Genomic DNA, 23,196 nt, shown 5'->3' on the forward strand with positions numbered 1-23,196 from the left:
CTTAGGTTTTAATATTAAGGTTGATTCTATTCGAATTGTTCATTCCTACCTCAACATCTGAAGTGGACTAGGTCTTATTGTTTATGTTCAGTTTTTAATTTGAGAGCATTTATTTATTTAAATTGCTAACTGGAATTGAAAAGTCATCATTAATACTTCTTGGACAAAGTAATTATTTTGCAATTATTTTAAATGCATTTAAAGACATTTTGGATTATATCATTGTGACACATTGTATTCGAGGGAAAAAATTGTTTGTTGAATTTTACAAAACTTGTTGTTTTTAACTCTTTCCTGTTACTTAGTTTAAGACCATATAATCGTAACACCAATCATAAAAGATCTATACACGACGATTTTGACCAACGTTCCAAAATGGTTAATTCCACTATGAAAGAACAGTTGGCAGAATCAACTTCCAGGAAATTCCAAATGTAGAGTTTTATTGCATTCATCCAACTTGGAATTTAAAATAACCTGTTAGAAAAGAGCCACTAAGTTTCTCTGCACCATGCAGTGTATCTTTCCGTATAATCTCCCAGCAAGTGAAATAGGGATGTCGCCCCTTTTAATATTGCCCTGCTGACAAATTCACGTTGACCAAGCTTGACAGCACAACATTGATGGAATTCAACACTGCGAAACAAAGCGCACAAAGCAAGGCGAGGTGCCAGTATGGTTGCCAGCCATTGCAGTAATCCATGCTCCAGCGCTAAGAGACATTAAGGCTCTCGGTTTAAAAAAAAAAAAAAAAACAAGCCTGTAATTGGAGCCTGAGAGCTGGGACCAAAAGAACAACTTTACTTCTAGTCTCATATTCAAACATTGAGGAAGAGGACTTAATCGGTGGAGATGGTGACTATTGTTTAGCCAGACGAAAAAGTAGAAACGGAAACGTAACCAGATGAGAAAACCCGCCCTTAACAAAGCGGCTAGCCACTCTGATACCCCGGCTACTAACTCAAGTGGAAAACAAGGACATCAACGCTCGACACAGGCGCCCCTAATGATAGAATTTCTACAGCTACCCATGCTAGCAGTCACCAGCAAAGGAAACGGAAGTATGCAGAAACGCAGATGGAAATTACCACCAAGAATGCTACTACTATCACTGAGACTTTGTCAAAATTGGAAAAAGAGCACCCAGAAGAGATATCAGCGGTAGCAGAAAACACTGGTGAGGATAACGGAGAGGAGACTACGATTGAGCAGCGATCAGAAAAACAAGGCTTGCAGGACACTCTAAGTGACTCCAAAAAGGCCGAGAATTTTATCAGTTCGGTAAAGTACATAGCCTGGAGGTCGCTTAGAAAGAAGAAAAGACCTACACCCCAGCAGTGTTTGTTCGCTCAACGTATACTATCGCAGTATTATCCAAAAGCCTATGAGGAATCCCCGCTCACTTACCTGGTGAACTTAGCCCAAGCGTTAGCAGAATCGTATGGGTATGAGGCAATACCCAAAGAGACGTATGAGGAGCAACATACAGTGGCTGAAACCTGGGGCTATGAGAGCCTCTGAAATACATTCAGACTGCTGACATAGTCAGAATTGCCTCTTAGGGGAGAAATCCCTACATAGGGCTTCCATCTTGCCCCCACCCCAAAAGTCCATTTAGGCGAAAAATCTGGCCCTGAAAAGATCCTGATTAGCAAGGTGCTGAATAACTCATGAATCGCGACCCTAATGGAGATCACAAAAATGTCATGGCTACTATGAGCCAAACCGATTGGAATCTTTTTGTCGAAAATACAAGTACGCATAGTACACGAAAATTATATAACTGAACATTAGTCAAATTCACACCTCAAGAATATTTGACTCGGATGTGACTTTTACATGTTTGGCATTAAGTTAGGGACCACCCGGCAAATTAGGAAACTGGGCATAGATTTTAAATAATATGTATCGTAAAGTATACTTGGTGGCAGCCTTGGAATCATTTGGGGAGCCCCATTGGAACCCTGCCCTCTGCTGCTTGCTTGGGAGGCACTGTACTCATAGCGGAGAATCGCAAAAATCAAATAGTACACAAACGTGTACAAACCAACCAGTCGCACGTTCCGACTTTAATCCAAAATACTAGTAGTAGTAGCTGATAAAAGAAGCATTTTCCATGGGACACAATACAAAACAGAATAGAGAGCTATTCCATCTGACATCTATGTCTCCAGAAAGATATATCTGCTTTGAGTGATGTAAGTAACTGTTGTTTGTCAAGCCATTACAACAATTAGATTCTAAGTTCTGTTTTTGATTATCCGGATCAATCAATGGCTATGCAACTTCAACGTCAAAAGTTCTCTTTGATGGATATCTCTAGGTATCCGGTCTGCTTGGACAACATTCAGTGGCATGTAAGATGTATGGCATTTTCTGCAAATAAGAAAATAGTTTGTTGTGCTTAAACTCTTATATCCTTTATCATATTACAATTCGTAAAATATGAGTTGTACATGTAACACTCAACACAAAATATCTAAATATAGATTTATTTTTATTTCAATATCCAATAGTCAACAAGCGTGGCTATTAGCGCTACAAAGGAAACATGGTACAAGACACAAAGTGCTGCCTTGTGTTATGTATGTATAATTTATATTGTGAGTTTAACCTTTGTCCATGATTGACGAGATAGTTGTATGTGTACCTGACCTTTGCCATATTTGTAAGTTATAAATAGGTTGTTTACTGAATTTTCTATTCAATGTCTAGCCTTATCTACAAACTTGGAGTGTTCTGGAAGCGAACTTGTGACCCATTGAATTGGTAAATTGTTGTATGTTAGGTCACGTAAAATTAGCATGCAAGAGCGAGGTAAACAAAAGTGTTCACAACTCTTTTAAGTTCCGTCTGTGGAATCTTTAACTATTGTTTTCAGATAAAATTTGAAAGGATTCATTCGTTTAAAACTATTCATTGAAAGTACAAATTTCTCATCGACTTTTTAAACCAAAAGACCGTTTCAGGATTATTGTAAATTCATTCAAAGACATTTTAGATAATATCATTGTAATACATCAAGACACTTTTGGACACCTGATTAAAATTATTTGGGAATTTACTCATAATATTATAAGTTCCTCTTAAAGTTTTACATTGTAACTTAGAAAAATAAACTTATTTGCTGATTTTACTAAACTTGTTTGTTTCGCTTCTTTCTGTCACTTTTAGTTTAAGACCATGGTTTCGTAACACTTGTGTCAACATGTTTGCATTCAACAGTTTAGTCAATCGTTTTTCTTCTTCGAATTTCACACCCATTTATATGTATTATAATATATATGAGTTTTTTTTGTCTTTATATCCGTTTCACCAACGTGTGTAAACTAAAGCGTATCAACGGAAGATTCGTTTTTAAATATAAATTCTGATCACAAGAATACATATAAATCCAAAAGGAGCACAGCATCATTTTCCTCACCCTTTTCTTTGTTACCGGAGTTACACGTACAATAACGCCTCTAAATGCAAACACCGATGACAGATATATACCATCACTTAAGGCAGATATTCAATGCTCGCATAAAATGTATGCATAAAAGAACAGAGATGAATCTGATCTTTCGCGTGTTATTCGACGGATTGATCCAAGTTGGCGCTATTCGCGAGTGGTTAAAAGCTATCAAGGACCTTTGCTTGTTCTCCTCCACTTTCCACACTCATTTCTCTCAACCCCATACTATACTATTTTGTCTAAGATGCCACAGGACATTTGTGCGACATCATGCAATGAACACGAGGTGCCCGGAGTAACTTGCTTCCTTAGATTTTTTTCCGAACCTTGGTAAACCTTTTTTTTAAAAGTAAGCTTGTTCATGCTTGGAAAGCACCCATCACTGCCATATTTGCAATGTTTCAGTATACTGGTATCTTTCTAAGTGCCTTTCCGAAGGATCGTGTTGCTAATCCGATAGTACAGGAAAACTACGTTGTCATTTCTAGTAATTTTAAAACTTTTGGCCCCAGTTAATTTAGGCAGATGCTCAAAAACGAACTTATTTTTTTAAAAACAAGAATCAGAAAAATAAAAATGGGAAAGACATAAAAACGAAAATTAATAAAACCATTCAAATAGTTGTGAAAAGGTAATTTTAAGAGCTACAAAGAATTTAATATAAAAATTATTAATAGCTTTTTGCCGTGTAATGTGTATCAGTACTATTTCTAACGAACCATCAAACTCCCAAACAGTTTTCGATATTAGACCAAAAGAAAAACTGTATGAAAGTATATATATATATATATATATATATATATATATATATATATATATATATATATATATATAGTTACGACTCTGTGGTCATAACATATAAAACAGAAAGAAGCAAAACCAACAAGTTTTGTGAAACTTAACAAATAATTTAATTATCAAACGTTACGAATGAAAATGTTTCTCCTCTCGAATAATATCTAAGTGCTACATAAAACACGTTTGAAGACTTACAACAGGAACACAAGAAATAAAAATGACTCCTAAATATGAATGAATCTGATTGCTCACTTCTCTCCTTATATGCATCTTCTTTTACGACTATATTTCACAACATAGTCCCCATGTGACAGATCATATTACTCAATTTCTTTCGAAATTAATCATGTGACTGAGCCCAAGCAATGAGAAATTACTTTATTCTTCTAGAACCTTCCACGCCCCACCAGCCAATGAGAAATTACCGCAAAGTCGACAAGTCTTATTATTAAGGCTATTATTAATAATTTTCAATATATACATAAGTATCTATTTATAGATCCTATGTAATTTTACGATTTTAATATTTCTAAAACAGACTATTGATACGTACGAAACATCTAACTAAAGATAATGGGAAATTATTACAATTTCCAGCAATGAATAAAAATTGAAACAAAATTTTAAAAAATCATTTGTAAGGAGTTACAAAAATACAGATGTACATAACAATATACTGATGCACTTATCTTCTACGTCTTAGTAATATGGATATTCAAGAAAATGATACGAGAATCTTCTTTAGTGACATCAATATTGCAAACAAAATATGTATTCTCTTTAGCATTGCCAATCTGGTCAAGCGGCCGATTTCAACGAGAAGACCATGACAAGAAGAAAGAAATTTATAAACAAGTTTATTGAAATTATCTGACTACATGTTTTGCAAATGATATTATAAGACGAGCCGTCCTTAAAATATCTGCAAAAAAACTATTAATTTAATTTTCAAAAAAATATGAATTCCAACTTTTGAAATGATTTCTTAATCGTTCTTTGAGAACATATGAAATTATTTATAATCAATTACCAAATACAAAGTCCAATCGTATCATAATCCAATTGCTTATCATATATATTGTTAATACACAGCTGGTACATATTATCATAACAACTTCAATGTATTCAATTGTACGTGTTTGACAATTTAATCCAATATATTATCGATTGAAATTTCTTCGTTCAAATAAATATCCCATGTTGATTACAATCTATTGCGTTACCTAATGTGAAATGTTTCCACCTTTCCTATTCAAAGTTTAAGATACATGCAAATATGTTTCAGATAAATCGAATTCGGTCCACCTGTTATAACGACAGCTCTTCATCACGCTTAGAGTGGTGTAATATAAGGATTTCAGTCCCTGATCAGCAGGAAGTGGACTTTCCTTAAACTTACAACAAACCTGAAAAAGTCCTCGATATACAAATTTACGCTCTCAATGTTTTCACCCATATTTGACCGCTTTCCAAAATATTTTAAATTTCCCATCATTGTAAATACAGCTATCTTTTTCCAGAGAGAAAGCCATATAATAAATGTTTATATCCGACACTTCAATTAAATGTGAAGCTGAAGCCTCTGACCCATCTGTTTGCTTCAAGTACCCTTAAGCAGGGCACCTTTGCTCATTCCAGATTGTCCACTCAACCGATACAAGTCCCTTTGTAGGCAAGGCACCTTTGCTCAGTCCAGATTGTCCACTCAACAGTGTCAAGTCCCTTTAATGTATGGCAAGGCATCATTTCTCGGTCCAGATTGTTCACTCAACCGTTTCAAGTCCCTTTATAGGCAAGGCACCCTTTCTCAGTTCATATTATTCAGCGACATTTTTCAAGTACCCTTACACAAGGCACCTTTCCACAATACAATACAAGACAATGGAATACAATACAATACAATGTAATGTAATACAATACAGTACAATACAATACAATACAATACAATACTATGTTTGTTCCGCTTAGGTCACAAATGTCACAGACTGGAGTACCAAGGAAATAAAAAATAGGTTGTTCGCTCTGCTATTGGAGGAAAGCTTCTCTGACAGCATCTAATGTTCCATGCTGAAAATAAACGTCACCAACTTGAATAATAAAAGTAATACTGACTTGCACACATGGAACTCAGAATCAGTTGAAAATTTGTGTTTGACGAGATCAAGCGTGATTTTGGGCGCATGTGTTGCATTTTATATACGTGAGGTTTTAACGATAACTTTCTTTCAAACTTGTGTTTTGTTATACTTTATATAACTATTAGTTTGACAGAGTGGTTTGAACGGAGGACTCGGCATTGCACTATGACAAACTGGGACTTCGTTTAATGAAGATTATGCACATAATTATATTCCGTCAAATAGATGTAATCGGGAACTCTTAGGCCGTCTTTGGGCAACCTGTTTGGGATTTTCGCTCAGATGCCAATGACATGTTCTGGAATGCTGAAGAGTGTGCTCGCTTTAGCAACTAGATATCATCTAGGAACGAAAACATGCTGCATTAACATTCGGCATGTTCTACCAGCCTTCGTCTTGTTCCCTCCAGCTTTAGAGATTGTATGAAATCTCTATGTACATTTTTAAGTTATCTCGCTATTGCACTAATGGCTTGTCCACTCAGAATTTGAGTAATTACAGATCCTTCTGTAACATTGACATAACCATTATTCTGTTTTCTACTTTCGATTCTAAATTTGTTATGTGTGGGGCTCACAATAGGTATACAAGAGACTTTGGTTAGGTCAAAGATTTGTACATATTACCCCGTGAACCTAACTGCCACTAATGTACAGGCACCTGTTGGCCTTTTGAAAAATATAAATATACAATATTAATTAATACCTTGTGAAGTAATGACCGTCATAGATTAACAATATGGAACGTAAATGATTATTTTCACATTGCAATTGAAAATACAATAATATTACTATAGTCAAATCTTCTCTAGGAAAACATCAAATGTGAATCATTATGATTTGTCAATGTAGATCAATTACTACAAACGAGCTAACTAACAATCTGGAGAAGACAAAGATAAAAGAAAGAAGGAAGGAGCAAATAAAAACAAAAAAATTAAAAAGAAAACGATACAGTGAGTAAATGTTTATTCACAAAAGTAGTTACGAAACAAATGTAAAATATATATTTCTCATCTTTTAATGTGGTTGACTGAATCTGGTTGACAAACAGTACCTTTTTTTAAATGGTCGATAAGTTTGTTGAGAGGTTATGCTGTAGAATTCAGTCATTCACTGTGGAGTTTACAGGATCTAAGTATAAAATTTCTTAAATTTCTGTTACTCCTGGCGTTTATGTTGTAATTGCTGCAAAAATTGCTTGCTGTAAATTTTACATTGCCCTTCTTTTGTTATTGTTTTTGTGGGGTGTTTGTTGTTGTTGTTTTGCAATTGTTGTTTTTTCTTTTTTAACAATCTTCCCGTATAATTTATTCTGAACCCCATGATAACCTCGCTGGGTTTTCTTCTCGTAATCGCGAGACAGCATATCTGCACGGTAAACATTGAGCAAAGCTTGCCGAATACAGTATAGGTGAGCAGATTTTATTATTATTATTATTAGTATTATTATTCGGTCTGGGTATTTTTAATAAAGAAAAGTTTGTTTGCAGTAAAGGTATAGTTTATATTTAAACCGATTGGAAGAATCTTGCAGAAAGACGAGCGGTAGGTACAATTCTATTGGATCGCCAAGAAAATGGCACCAACTTACTTCACATAGCATTATAAACCAAATAATATGGCACCAACTTACTTCACATAGCATTATAAACCAAATAATATGGCACCAACTTACAATACGTTGCATTATCCACCAATTGTATTTCGTCTGGGAATGGCCTGACTTAGGTAGGTATCCCTTTTTTGGCGGCAATGGCATTAGTACTTTTAAGTCGCAATGTCACAGTTGATATATCATCTGCATCAAAATTGACATAATTTTTCTTAACATACCTACGTCGATATTACTATATTATAGTTATTATATTACAGTATATGTCTAAAGTTTGTAACATGGTATGCAAGTCCAGGGAGTTATTGCCTTGTCTGCCTTGTTTCTAACCTAACATTCAAGTCCAGGGAGTTATTGCCTTGTCTGCCTTGTTTCTAACCTAATATTCAAGTCCTGGGAGCTATTGTCATGCCTGCCTTGTTTCTAACCTAATATTCAAGTCCAGGGAGCTATTGTCATGTCTGCCTTATTTCTAACCTACTATTCAAGTCCAGGGAGCTATTGTCATGACTGCGCGAATTGTATCATGACGCCGTTCATAGGCGGAGCGACACACTCTCTGGAAGACTTGTTCGAGAAAGTGCGTGTTATATTTTTGAGATATGACTATCAATTTGTATCTTTCATACCAATTTAAACGTCTTTATATCAAAACTGATTTATTTCTCCTCCCACCCACCACCAACTACAATTTTGTGGAACGATCTTGAAGCACGGAGCTTTGAAATAACTGTCTCTCGGTCTCCTGATATCACACCAACATTATTTTCTTCAAATGTGGAAATCTTCTTTATTACATTCAACTCGACGATGGCAATGAGTACTCTAAGCTTGCATAAACTGACCTGTTCATGTGACTCATCATTTGAAAACTATTTTAATTTTTATTTTTAATGTATCAGGCATCATCATAATTTTAATATCCTAATTCAAATATTTGGCAATGTTCGATTCAATCGACTCGTATAGACAGCACACTCTTGTTTGGGACTCGCATGTACCCCATACTCATTTGTTTGGGACTCGTATACACCGCACACTCTTTTGTTTGGGACTCGTGTAGACCGAAGACTATTTGTTTGGGACTAGTATAGACCGCCCACTATTGTGTGGGATTCATATAGACTGTGCACTCTTTTGTTGGAGGTACTGGCGCCAAGAAGAATGTCAATGAGTCAGTGGCGTCTCTAGGATTGGTGTCACCCCCCATGGACCTCCTTCTGTAACAGACAATACGGAATCCTTAGTAATGTCATTTCGGTGTCACCCTCCTCTGATGGTGTCACCCGGTGCGGTCGGTATCCCTCGCACCCTCTAGTGCTTTGAGATGCAGAAACAAATTGCTACGTATTGAGGTTAAAATTTATAACGTTCACATAAATCGTTCCGGTACAGTTTCTTATTTTATGCAGGTTTCGGTGTGTGTGTGTGTGTGTTCAGTACTTTTTTTTATACGAGCATATTTCCTTTCTAACCCAAGCGTAGGATCACAAGTAAAAAAATCGATGATAAAATTGTTTAAATCAGTGCAGAATGCAGGAAAATATATAAATATATCTGTGTGTGTGTGTGTGTGCGTGCGTGCGTGCGTGCGTGCGTGTATCTTTGCCTTCAATTAGCTAATGGATTTTTTATTTTTGACGTCACTGACTACATTTCATCAGTTTTTACGAATGCACTTGCCTTAGCTTTCATTTATATAATCAGCTTTGCACGATCGTTGGGTGCAAATGGAATATTTTCTACTTTTCTACTCTTTCATCATGGAGTCCAAACATTTTTCAAACATATACATGTAAGAGCTTCTTTCTTTAATGGGGGATAACTAACTGTGCTCATGTTTGGAACGTGTCTCCAGTTTCAATGCATTGTGTATGCCCAGACGGTATATGAATAGATGCTATTTTACTTCAGTTTTATGAACATGACTGGGTCATAATCATGAATAGGGCTATATTTGTACGTTCCGAGACCTGTTCTGTACTAGTAGCAAATGACAGTGACAAAATATTGATTAAACCCAGGCTGGAATACACAGCATATGAGCTGAATGATTATTATGTCATAGTACATGCGTGTACATTTGCCAAGGACGAATCTCACATTGCATGCGTGTACATTAGATGAAGACGATATCTCACTTTGCACGGACAAAATAATGCTGGTTATTTTCTCATTAAAACAATTCAGCTCAGAATGAAAGTTGTTGTTGTTGTAGGGTTTAATGCCATTTTTGCAGCACAATATAGGCTATACATGGCGGCCAGTATAAATGATGGAGGAAGAACCCGGGAAAACCCCGAAAAGAACCACCTACCCACGAGAAGCTACAGGCAAGTTTTCTCACATACCCACATTGGCCGAACCCGAGATTCGAACCCACGCAGACAGAGGTGAGCTGGCAGTGATCCGTAACGGGCCGTCTGCATACATATGGACTTAAAATATGAAAGCATCATGATTTGTATATTCAAGGTCGTTGAAAATAAGTCAAAATAGAACTTACTATAGAATAACATTTAGAATTACTAAAGAATAGAAGTTTACTACAGAATAAAAATAAAAATAGAATATAATATGGAATTACTAAAGAATAGAACCGTACTACAGAATAAAAATAAAAATTCGAATATAATATGGAAGTACTAAAGAATAGAGACTTACTATATAATAGAACTTCCTGTTGAATCGAAAGATCTTATTCCTCTAAGACTAAAAGCAATCTTATTGTTCGCCTGAATCCATTACACAGGACTTGATATCTTCGTACGAGTTGCATATGGTCCTGATTTTTGTCTCCCATTCACATCATATTTTTTTTTATAAATTTGTCCAACGCCCAGTCCTGTGAACTGAATCAAAAGCTATACTGTAATCAGTACAACATAAAATATTTTTTAAATTGTTTTTTTTTTAACTTGAAATTTGTCCACTGCATCTAATGCAAATATATGGTTCTTTGTTGAGTATCCTGTTCTAAGTGCCACTTGAATTTCATCTAAATTGTTATCTTTACTTAAATAGTATTTGGTCTAAGATTTAAGGCAGCTGTAAATAATTTTCCGAAACAACTTCTTTTGTTTATTGGGCGGTACTTCTCGGATTGAGTGGGATCTCAGTGCTTGTGAATTGCTCGTACAATGCTCTCAGGTTCAGCGCATGGAACCATCCCTGAATCAAGAAATGAGTTGGCATCAACTTATTTGAAGTGGACTTGTGTGGGTGTGATTTGGATTTTTAACGTAGCTTTATCAATCTTCCGTCATATCGCGCGCGCGTGTGTGTAGCAGCCCGCGTTTTGTAAGCGTCATTGATTAGATATGATGCAGTATCAATGAGTAAACAAGTGGCCTTGCACATGTTATTATACGGTCAGATATAATTCACTTTTGTGCAAGAAATTCACTCTAAGCTCAGATGCCCTCCTCAAAGTCTCATATACTAAAGTAAGGTCAGGCTACAAAGTTAGATATCTTTAACTTTCGAGCATGAAATTCACGTTAGTCTCAGGCCTTCCAAAGCCTCGCATACTTAACTTTTGAGCACAAAGTTCACTCTAAACTCCGATCCCTGAGGTGGAATATACTTAATTTTTGGATACGACATTCACGTTAGGATCAGACTTCCATCCCCAACTCCCGTCCAAAATTCTAAGCTTTTTGAGAATGAAGTTCACACTGAACTCAGACTCTCTTATGTCAAACATTCTTTACTTCTGAATATGATGTTCACTTCAAGCTCAGACTCCAAAGTTAGAAACGCCAAGCTCAGACTCCAAAGTCAGAAACGAAAAGCTCAGACTCCAAAGCCAGAAACGCCAAGCTCAGACTCCAAAGTCAGAAATGCTAAGCTCAGACTCCAAAGTCAGAAACTCCAAGCTCAGACTCCAAAGTCAGAAACGCCAAGCTCAGACTCCAAAGTCAGAAACGCCAAACTCAGACTCCAAAGTCAGAAATGCTAAGCTCAGACTCCAAAGTCAGAAACTCCAAGCTCAGACTCCAAAGTCAGAAACGCCAAGCTCAGACTCCAAAGTCAGAAACGCCAAACTCAGACTCCAAAGTCAGAAACGCTAAACTCAGACTCTAAAGTCAGACACGTTAAGATTAAATCTACTTCATGGAACTTGAATACTGCAGTAAAGAAAATTCTATAAAGATAAAGAGAACGATATTTGAGACATTGAGTTTGAGTAAAGAACTTAACAAGTTTGAGAATGCAGTCCCTGATGTGATTATAGTTACAACTAGTCATTACATAGTCGGTACGTAAATGCAAGAAAGTGAATTCAATTGCGACAAAGAGAAGATCTAAGGTTGTTATTTATTGATATATTACTGGTGGCCGGCAGGTACTATGTAGCATACAGTCTGCTTGGAATCAGGTACAACGTTGGATTCACATTTCTAATGTTTTGTTGAGTTTTAACTTTTAATGCAGACTACGTAAGTTGAAATTAGTAACAAAATATCACCTTATTTACTGATAACTTAACTTTTGAAACCCATAGGAAAACAAAACAATCAAGGTGCTGATGCTACTGTGTTCTATGTGTTTAAAGAAGTTATTCTCAATTCAAACGTATTTAAATACCTTGATGGCATATATAGCACTGGTTAGGAATCCTTAAAGTGGTTAAGGTTGTTAGCGGAGTATGCATCAATACGTTTATGAACTAACGTGCTTTCTGCTTTTTTTCTGGTCGGGTAATATCTCGTGTTGTTTGCGTTCGTTTCGCGAATTCACCGGTACTGAAATGCCGTCGGTATTTCTCTTTGCTGCCAACCAGCACTATGCTTTGCTCTCCATACATAATCTCGTAGTAGACATGTGAGTTGAAGTAACACCAGCACTATGTCTTGCCTTATTTACTGTATCTTGTACTAGACACGAAGTTGAAGTCCCGCAGGATTTCTACCTGTTTTTAACATTTTCTCTACTTTATGGTTGTACAACTTGTTGCGCGTCTCGTTCCATCTTTCGTTGACACTTGCTAGTCTATCGCTATAATCAGATATTTTGGCCATTGCTATACTCACACTGGGAAAAGTTAATGAGCACACTGACCTTGTAACTGTGTGATCTTTAGGTCTGCACAGTCTTCACACACTTTTTACTTCACGTGTTGGCCATGAGTGCCTGGTTCGGCATTTGCATCAATGGTCTGATTCGTTTTACTTCTACGTGTTGAAGCTATCTATATGATTGCCCTGGCCTATTTTTCCTTTTCTCTCACAAACTTCGTATGGATTGTCTATCTTTTAATTCCTATTTTATATTTGTACACTTCCTTTGCAAACGCTGTACTTATTCTCTTCTATACTGTATTTTGGTATACCTTATTTTTGAATAAAGCAAGGGACTCTTTATTACTTTCCTTTATGTACGTTTACGTCTTCTAATTTTCACTCTGTTCTTAGTCCGTTCTTGGAAAATGTACAGTCTCTTTTACGTTAGTTCTTTAGTTCAGTGCATCATAGATGGACATTGGGTCTTTGTCGATTTAATTCAATTTCCTTCTGGTCCAGACTAAATTCCAGATGTGTATTTGCACATACATATATGGGCGGTTGTGTAGGGGCGGCGGTAGGAGTTAAAACTTAAAATTTCACACCAAATATTTTCAGAATCTAGGATTACGTCTCAACTCCTCTGCTGTCCAGTTGAAAGTGACGCTAATTATCATTCAGTAACTGAGGACAGTTGCAAGCCCTGACTAATGATTGGCCAGTGAAACCCATGTGACCACTACGGGGCAATTCAATTGGCCCTTCCGGGTTATGTTCACTGTCATAACAGAGTATGGTAAAAGGTAGACCCAACCTCCTCACACCACCCATAAATGTCCTTACGCAGGCGTAAGTAGTTTGATGATGCAGCTATGTATTTGATGATGCAGACAGTTCAAAAACAGATAGTTCTCTTACTTCCATTCACCTTTTAGCCAAGAATTTTCGTATCCGTAGGATATATTCTTTCCTGAGGATAAATTAATTCCATATTTGTCCAGTGTATCTAGATTTAGATCTTTCTTATCAAGACTATTATGCACCATATAATAAAGCGTTCTAATGGATGAACGTTGAACAAGACATTATTACTGTTATGGTTCTTCTTCTTCTTCTTTTATTATTATTATTATTATTATAATTATTATTATTATTATTATTATTATTATACAGAGCCGGGAGGTCATATTTGTCAAGGGGACTGATCATTCGTGCGTCCTTTTAAATAATATCTCTGGGAAACAGAAGATGCAACTTGATATGAAACCCGTTACGTGTTGGGAACAATTCATTCCTGGACACATTGTAGAGTTCAGATACTACTGGATCCCACACAGAGGTATCCTGTCAGAAGTCAACCGCAGAGCAAGGAAAATTACCGTTGTTCATTATGGAGCAAGTCATCTGTTCGCCACTAGAACAATAATGGAAGAAGAGATGACGGTAGACCTAAATACGGCGAACTTCTATATCTATCATCCAGACCCAAGGTACTCATACACACCAGAAGAAGTGATTAGAAATGCAAAGAGAAGACTTGGAGAGCAGGACTGGAGAACAGGGAATCATTCTGATGACTTTTGCAGAGCATGTGTTTTTAGATAAAGAAGTTATAATCGACATACTTAACACTATATGCTCCAAAAGCTTGATCGGTATTGGATGCTTATAATCTTGTATAAAAAGTTTAGAACATATTTTTGTATGCGCTATGTTAACTGGTAATTCCAGAACGAGGACAAAACAAATCTGATGTGACATCTTACACTCTGTTGCTTTGTAGTTTAAAAACTCTAAGGCACATGATACATGTTATGGGGTGGAGAGGTCTTATTCTTGAATGGCTAGGCAACAGCAACACTCTTTGCAGTCAGTATAATACATTTACGAATTTACCACACGTGTAACCATTTGAAGTGCAGTTTTCCAAGATTTGTGTTTCACAGATAAGTTCATATGATCGAACTTGTGGTAATCTTGTAAAACAACATGTGCTTGTTATAGTGACACTTTTCTACTGCTATTGTGATTTGTCACATAATAGTCCACACTGTGTACAAAACTGTTGCTCTTTATTTTATTGTCTGCTCTTGAACATCAGGTTGTCAGACATTTTAGTACGTACCCTCTTCGGATAATTTGTTGAGCACATGATAATTGATCTAACTTACGTAGGTGATTGAATAGATGTGGGTTGCTTTGTGCTATTCTATATTCGTCCATTGTTGAATCATCACAAATTCAGACCATTTGCCACAACAAACTCATCTGTTTATAAGTGTTTATATCAAAGCAAGGTGTAATGCAAGTAGAGTTGTAACAATTTAACCATCGCCCTCTTGGGTCCAGGGGGCGTCAAAAGGTCAATTCATTGAAACAAAAATTGATTGTAGAAACATGTTTGAATATCTCAGTAGAACACTGCGCATATAACTATTAATGAAGGCACATAATGCGATTGGCTGGTTGACAACTTTGAGTTACAGTCTTGTAAGGTGTGGCTAAAGGCATTGGGATAGGGCGAGATATATACCAACTTCACTCAGGTTATAAAACTAATGACAAGTTGCATGAAATCATGCAAATAAATTAAATAAATTAGTTCCATGTTGCCAATAGATTCATAGGTTAGTGTATAAGCCTATTTGCTCCATTTTTGTGAAAAAGAAACAACTTATTCCGGAAATGAAAAGAGGACATTAATGTTATTGCTTTAAACACTTTTAAGCGGTATCAGTGTGTCCTTGAGAAAGACAATTAGCTCTCCCTTCAACGGCATGATATTGCAATTGGCCTTAACATGACCTTCAGAATCCTTCCAGTCCAACAACGTTGAATGCAAGTTTTAATGCACAATATTTTAAGTGATGATAAAATTAGGAGTAAGATAATTATTTTAATTGGGTTGAGCAGTAGTTTTTTAAAGCTGGTATCTTTAAGACAATAAACATACATCATCTTCGAATAAGTATATGTGTTGAATGGAATTAGTCCATATACATGTCTTTACTATTTGCGTATATATCCATGGATGTCAAAACAATATATGTTCAAGTACATATGTATGTTTGTAGCAATAAATGAAAGTTAGCATGTTAAATTCATGAAATTTGAGCTATATTATAGCACATGCAACAATAAGTTTAATTCCTTTGACATATTCTGATCACAACCAATACGATGTAAGGTTTTCAGGTTTGTTATGGTCAAGAAAACATTTATTTGGAACAAATGATACTTGTTTAGAAAGCAGAATTTTAACATTCTCCACGAAATAAATTTGTTTCTAATTCTATTATACTCTTTGAATTCATTAATTCTTGCAAATTAAATGTATTAATTTAATGCCGAATGATTGTGTCAATGAAGCGGCAGTAGTGTCAACGGTAGGTAAACCAGATTGTACGAAACAGGAGAATCCTGACCAAAAAAAATCGACTTAATGATGAGTAATCAGTCTCACTAAGCTGCATAACCTAAAATTAGGTAGAGATTTTCATTGGTTTATTCACCTTGACATAAGACCACGTGTTTCTGGTATTGTTATACCCTTCCACCGTTCGTCATCCATCATAATTCCATTGTACGTCGTCCGCCCAAATTATTATTTGCAACTTTCAATAAAACAATCTCTTAACCAATCGCACGTGGTTTCAGAGGAAGTGAACATGTGCCACGATGTTTCAGATTTGTTCAAATGATGTTAATCATCATGCATGAAATGTGTTCGCCGTTACAAAATACTGAAACATTAAAAGACTGCTTCTCAAACTCCGATAAAATGAATTCGATAAAACTTGTAAGAAAGCATTGTGGTCTTAATGGTTCTCATACATTTATAACTGATGCCAATCCGCTATCATACATGTCCGTAGTTTTTAACAAAATTATTTAAACCTTTCCTTTATTAAACTAAATATATTTTATGAGATTTCTTACAAACTGGACTGTTTAGATTAAAGCAATCAATCTCAAATTGGAAATCAATGGAGTTTATGTAACAGTTTTGGAACAGGAAATATCTAACAAGATAAAGTACAACCTGTGTATTTTGGCCACCTTTGAAAATGATACATTTCATTGCTGGAGTATGAGTGAACATACAAAAACATCACCAAGCCTCATTACGTATTTCAGTGTCATTATTTATAAAGTGCATATGTATTTATTCAAGAATTTTTGCTCTTGACTTAAGGTTATAGAAATATCCACAGATTAAGACTTGTATTTCTGTTACTGTGCATAAATCATGAGTAGGCCAAAGATAATGAATCAGAATACATCCATCTATAAAATTGCATGGACATTTTCAGGATCAAACAAGCATTTTTGGTGAATTAATGTCCCTGCTAAGCTTGCTGTAGAAATGTGATAGCATTAACACTTTGATATTACCTTGACCTTGATCCAAACTTTTATATTCAACACATCTTCCAGCAAAGATAAAGATAACAAGTTTTATTACTCTATCTTAAACAGGTGTAATGTTAAATGTCACAAACCAAAAACAAGCAACAAAACTGACCTTGACCTTGAGGATAGGCGATGAAATGTGATATGCATCACATGCTCTAGCCATAATTCTAGAATTTATTTCTTTATATGCATCCACTTTAAGTTGTAACATCTGATGATATGATATTTTCTGTCTTTTTGTTCATTTGTCTATTTTGGTTTATGCACCACAACTTTAAGATTTAGATTAAGGACCTTATTCAAACTCTGTGGATGGCTTGTACCTGGAGCAAAGAAGAACCTATCAATCTTAGGGGTCAATAGGTTATAAAGATAAAAGTCTGTGATATTGAAATGAGCTAAATGTTATCTAAATATTTACTTAAGTTATTGGTTACAAACCATTATCTAATATTTTGGGAGGCTTGTACTTTGGGCAAAAAATTTTTAGGTCAAAGTCAAAATCACTAAGGTTGATATGAGAAAAAATGTGTGCACACTAACTTTATTCCAGACCATGTACCTTCACAAGACTTTGTAACTTACAAGTGCTTAGGATAAGAAAATGACTATTGACTTTTGAATCATAAGGTCAAAGAGCAAAGTTTCTGTAACTGAAATGAGAAAAGTGCTTTCTGCATAATAACTTTAGTTCTAGAATATATAATTTAATCATGTGTTTTTTGTACGAGTTGCAATTATGGTAATGCAAGGCCTATTGATCTAGAGGTCTAATGGTCAAAGATCCAAGTCAATCAGACTTAACAAACCTTGTGGAAGGCTTGCACCTGGAATAAGATTCAGACCTAAACAATCTGAGGTTAAAAAAAATCTCAATGGCCAAGGTCCACTTAGAAAGTCCAGTGAAGAACAATGCTTTCTAGACACTAATTTTAGATCTAGACAACAAACCCTGTGGATTGTTTGCAGATAGGGCAAGAAAGAAGCCTGTTGAATTTATTGGAAAAAGGTGGAAGGCCAAGGTCACTGTATAGAAACAATAGCAAGGTTTCTGTAAATGGAAATTAATTACACTTCATATAATGGCACCATACCTTGCAGCGAGCTTGCATCTATGAGAAAGAAATTGGATATCAATATTAGATTAAGCAGCTTAGAGGTCAAGGTAACAATTATCTAAATAAATCGGTGGTTTTTTCCACTATCTTCTTTCACCAAAATTCACAAATGTTTTGTCTTTTGGGTCAAAATGGACAAGACCAAGGGTACTTAGACAATTTGTAAATACTGTTTAGAGTCGGTCATGCCCACACATTGGACTATTGAACACAATGTATGCATATAACATACTCTTGTTATTAAATTATCTCAAGTTTACAAGGCTTACAGGGTGAAATATAATGGTTTGATACAACTTATCTCAAATGGAATAAGACCTACAAAGTGCAGTAGAATGGTGGGTTATAATTTATCTCATATGGCATAAGACTTTCATAGTGCAATAGAATGGATGTATACAAATTCATCTCAGATGTCATAAGACATACAGAGTGGAATAGAATTGTTTAGTGGAAATAAGGATACACTTTTTACAAACAGCATGTCAAGTCTTATAATAATTCTGCAAGTCTCGGTGGTTTCAGATGCAGAGGTGATGATATTTTTCAGGGTTTGCTACTCTGTGGCCAAATGAAATGTGAAAGGGACACCATCACTACTCAGAACCAGCAAGAACTCAGGATGCATGTGTATCTTAACCCTGTCAGAGGATGAGGAGGAAAGAAGGACGAGGAATAAGAAACATTTTAAAGTACTGATGGAATAAAAATCAGGGATGACAGAATATGGGATACTGCATAACTTCCCATGTCTTAGATTAGTAAATCTTATAAACATGCTGAACTGAGAAAACATTAAACTGTATTTACATATTATATCAAAATATGCCAGTTGTAATGTCTGCTGTCCATTAAGAAATAAAAAATTAAAATGTGAAAAATATTTTAAAACTACAATATAATACACTAACCTAAATATTAAACATAGCCAATGTGTGATGAATAGAAGGTCAGACAGACAGATAGACAATGGTAAAGATACAAGCCCAAAACACGCAAAATCTTCAAATGTAGAACTGACTTCTGAAGCTTTATCTTATATAGTCTTAATTAAAACTAATTCAAGAATTTGACAAAAATAACATGATAAAGAAAGAGAATCGATTATATGATACCTTTATTTAGTGGATATCTTTTCTTCATATGATAAAAATATAATTCAAATATCCATCACAATTCATAGCTATATGATGTACATAAAACAAACATTTTTAACTATAAAAGTTTTTTTGTTTCTCAGCAGTTTATTTAAGTGTATAAGAGTCAAAATTTTCATCTCAGCAGCATCAATAACAAATAAATCAAACTTTGGTATAATTACTTCGACTAAAAATGTTTCTATGGCAATATCAATTTCATCAAACAATAGAAATCAATGAGTGAATTTTTACTTATATCTAATAAATTCTTTCCAATGATGTTGTAAAAATTCAGATAAAAAGAAATTAAACAGATGAAACCTGCCTTAAATATATGTACAGACTTAGTGATCACAGACTTTAGTATACTGCAGAGACCAGTCCCAGTATTAAGTTATATTCCATGACACAGAAGCGACGGATACAAATTGAAAACTCTACATGAAACTAAGTCTCTCTAAGTTTTTCTTCTTACATCTGGATTAATTCTGCTTCCTTCCTCTCTAGTTTAAAATGGTCATGAAAGTCACATAAATACATGTGTTTATGATTCATCTCATTAAAAGTTCAACTTTTCAAATGAGTAATCAGGAAAAAAGCTTGCAAAATAAATAAACAAATGCATAAGACATGTATAAGACATGCAGCAAAAATAATTTTACATCCTTTTTTATAATTACTGTAGGGTAACAGCAAATGCTTCAAAAGAAAGTTCATAACTAATTACCATCATGGGTATAAAACAACTCATATTCACATCACAGCATGAAGTAATCAAGTTCTTTAGTGACCTAGGACAGAATATATCTTTTATGCTGATTCAAAAGATTTTGCATTATGTCACAAGAGAATAGAATCTAAACATTTTTCCAGTCTAAATATGTCAGTTTTACAAGAATTTTTGACCAGGTTTCTTTTACCTGTAAAACACAAATTAACACCATGTCCATGCAAGGGATCTCGTCATGACAGAATGCATTAAGCAACCTTTACAAGGTGTTATATGAAATCTAAATCACTTAATACAAAGAAGTTTTACCCTAAACAGCAAAAGATTTTAAAAAATACTGGTTTCTTTATGTCAGATCTACTTATGTGTAAGCAGCCTGTAATGGTTTCCTTTTGGAAGATACAATTATGTGTAAGTAAACAAATACTGGTTTCTTTATGGCAGACATACTTATGTGAAAGTAACACAGTGTTTTTATATGTCAGAAATACTTATGTGAAAGATACTTAAATGTACACTTGTTACTAATTTGAAACCTTTTTACAAAAATGTTTTTATGATAGTAAGGCACATTCATCTCTTAAAAACTACTCTTAATAAAATATGGTGCAAATGCTTGCAACAATTCTAATTTTCCCATCCCTCTATAACAAAATATCGACTGAAAGACACAAAACTACAGCTACAGTAGGTCTCATCAAAATTTTGATAATTTTATTCCACATTGGGTACAGGGATAAAATAAACTTGATAATTTAGGAAATTTTTAAAACTATAATATATAAAAAATTATAGATCTCATGACATTGAATGAATAAGGATAGTCAGAAACTGATGAAGACATCTGCAAAAATTGAATTCATGGATGTGCATGACTTCAACCTTGAGTAGCAAGCCATTTTTGTTGAAGCAGTTAATCTTCATAGTCTTTGCCAAAGTCATTCTTTATTAGCTTATGAACATTTTCCAATGTTCTAATACTGCCATATATATTTGTGAATATAGGCCAAGTCAAACTGCAGACTACACAGACCCAGATCTGCCATCATATAATGTGCCAGCAGATCTGGGTCTGTGAAATATCTTTGGAGTGATCTGTACAACAAACAATAAAGACTCTGATCTTCCAGCACTTTATGCAATAGAAGTTCAGAGTCTATGTTGTTTGCAGATGAAGTGGGCTTGCAATAACGTATCTATGGTGTGCAGTAATAATTTAGAACGGTATGACATTTTCCAATATTTACCATCTTCAGTATATTGTTGATTCACCAATTTGTTTTAAAATCAATTCTATTCAAATCACTACTTCTTTACATGCTATTTTCTTATTTCGGTGGTAAAGAAAAAGATGAAAGTATTTATTCCCACATAATAAAGTTGAACAAATTTCCAACGATAGTATTTCTGCTGAGAGTACATTTTAAGTGGTCACTCCATGGGGTTCCGTCCATGCATTCCCCATTGCAAGTTCTGATGTGTCTGGTACATCCACTTTCGCCTGAGTCAGAAATGTTTTGTCCAGATCTTCTCCTTTTGGCAAACTGTAAGTTAGAACAAAAAGCAACACCAGATTTGTATTTTCTTTCAAACACATGGTGATTTCCTCTTGATCTATATTAAAATAGCAATTTCTTACATAGCAGGTCTGGGGTGATGTAATACTGACAGTTAAATTAAAGATACATTTTAGAAATGTTTTTGATAGGGACCAGAATACATGTAGATTCCCGTAAATATACAAATGTTCTATGCATCAAATTATTCATGATGAGTGGTTTTAAATTTGGGTAAGTAAGTTTAAATTTGGGAAATTAAGTTTTATTTTAATTTTTATTTTACTGATTGAACAAACAAGAATGCTTCTTGCTCTTTCTATTTTGAGTATGTGTGGCTACAGCATGTTCAGTATTGCCATTACAACCATGTGGTATGAGCAGTACTGTATTGCCATTACATCCACATGGCATGAATATTTCTGCATTGAATTTACATCCACATGGCATGAGCAGTTCTGTATTGCCATTACATCCACATGGCATGAGCAGTTCTGTATTGCCATTACATCCACATGCATAAACAGTTCTGTATTGCAATTACAATCATGTGGCATGAACATTTCTGTATTGCCATTACATCCACATGGCATAAGCAGTTCTGTATTGCCACTGGAACCATGTGGCATGAATAGTTCTGTATTGCCATTACAAGCACATGGCATGCGCAGTTCTGTATTGCCATTGCAACCATGTGGCATGATTAGTTCTTTATTTCTTTATTGCCATTACAAACATGTGGCATGAACAGTTATGTATTGCTATTACAACCATGTGGCATGAACAGTTATGTATTGCCCTTACAAACCACATTTCATGAGCAGATCTGTATTGCCATTACATACACAAGGCATGAACAATTCTGCATTGCTATTACAACAACATTGTATGAGCAGTTCTGTATGCATTGCCATTACATCCACATAGAATTAAATGTTCTGTATTGCCATTACAACCATATGGAATGATCAGTTCTGTATTGCCATTACAACCACATGACATGAACAGTTCTGTATTGCCATTATAAACACATGGCATGAATAGTACTGTATTGTCATTACAATCATGTGGCATGAACAGTTCTGTATTGCCAATACAACCACATGGCATGAACAGTTCTGTATTGCCATTACATCCTTATGGCATGAATTGTTCTCTACTGCCATTACAAGCACATGGAATGAATAGTTCTGTATTTCCATTACAACCACATGGAATGAACAG

At 35.1% G+C, this 23,196-nt stretch overlaps 1 protein-coding gene and 1 long non-coding RNA gene across 2 annotated transcripts in view; one reads left to right on the forward strand and one right to left on the reverse strand.

The window, feature by feature from the left end:
- Positions 1–7,736: 7,736 nt before the first annotated feature.
- Positions 7,737–16,308, forward strand: LOC149804524 (uncharacterized). The gene is made up of 2 exons (XR_016413947.1): positions 7,737–7,806; positions 14,187–16,308. It is a non-coding gene; the product is annotated as an uncharacterized LOC149804524 (long non-coding RNA).
- Positions 16,309–19,647: 3,339 nt separating this feature from the next.
- LOC149804525 (basal body-orientation factor 1-like) overlaps positions 19,648–23,196 on the reverse strand; it is a 43,758-nt gene continuing 40,209 nt past the window's right edge. The window contains exon 11 of the mRNA XM_089941090.1: positions 19,648–21,960. Coding sequence (XP_089797216.1) covers positions 21,840–21,960 — 121 coding nt within the window. The 3' untranslated portion in view covers positions 19,648–21,839. The remainder of the gene's footprint in view (positions 21,961–23,196) is intronic.

This window comes from Sinohyriopsis cumingii, chromosome 2, assembly GCF_028554795.1.
Source record: "Sinohyriopsis cumingii isolate HCF-2022 chromosome 2, ASM2855479v2, whole genome shotgun sequence".
Taxonomy (NCBI): Eukaryota; Metazoa; Mollusca; class Bivalvia; order Unionida; family Unionidae; genus Sinohyriopsis; species Sinohyriopsis cumingii.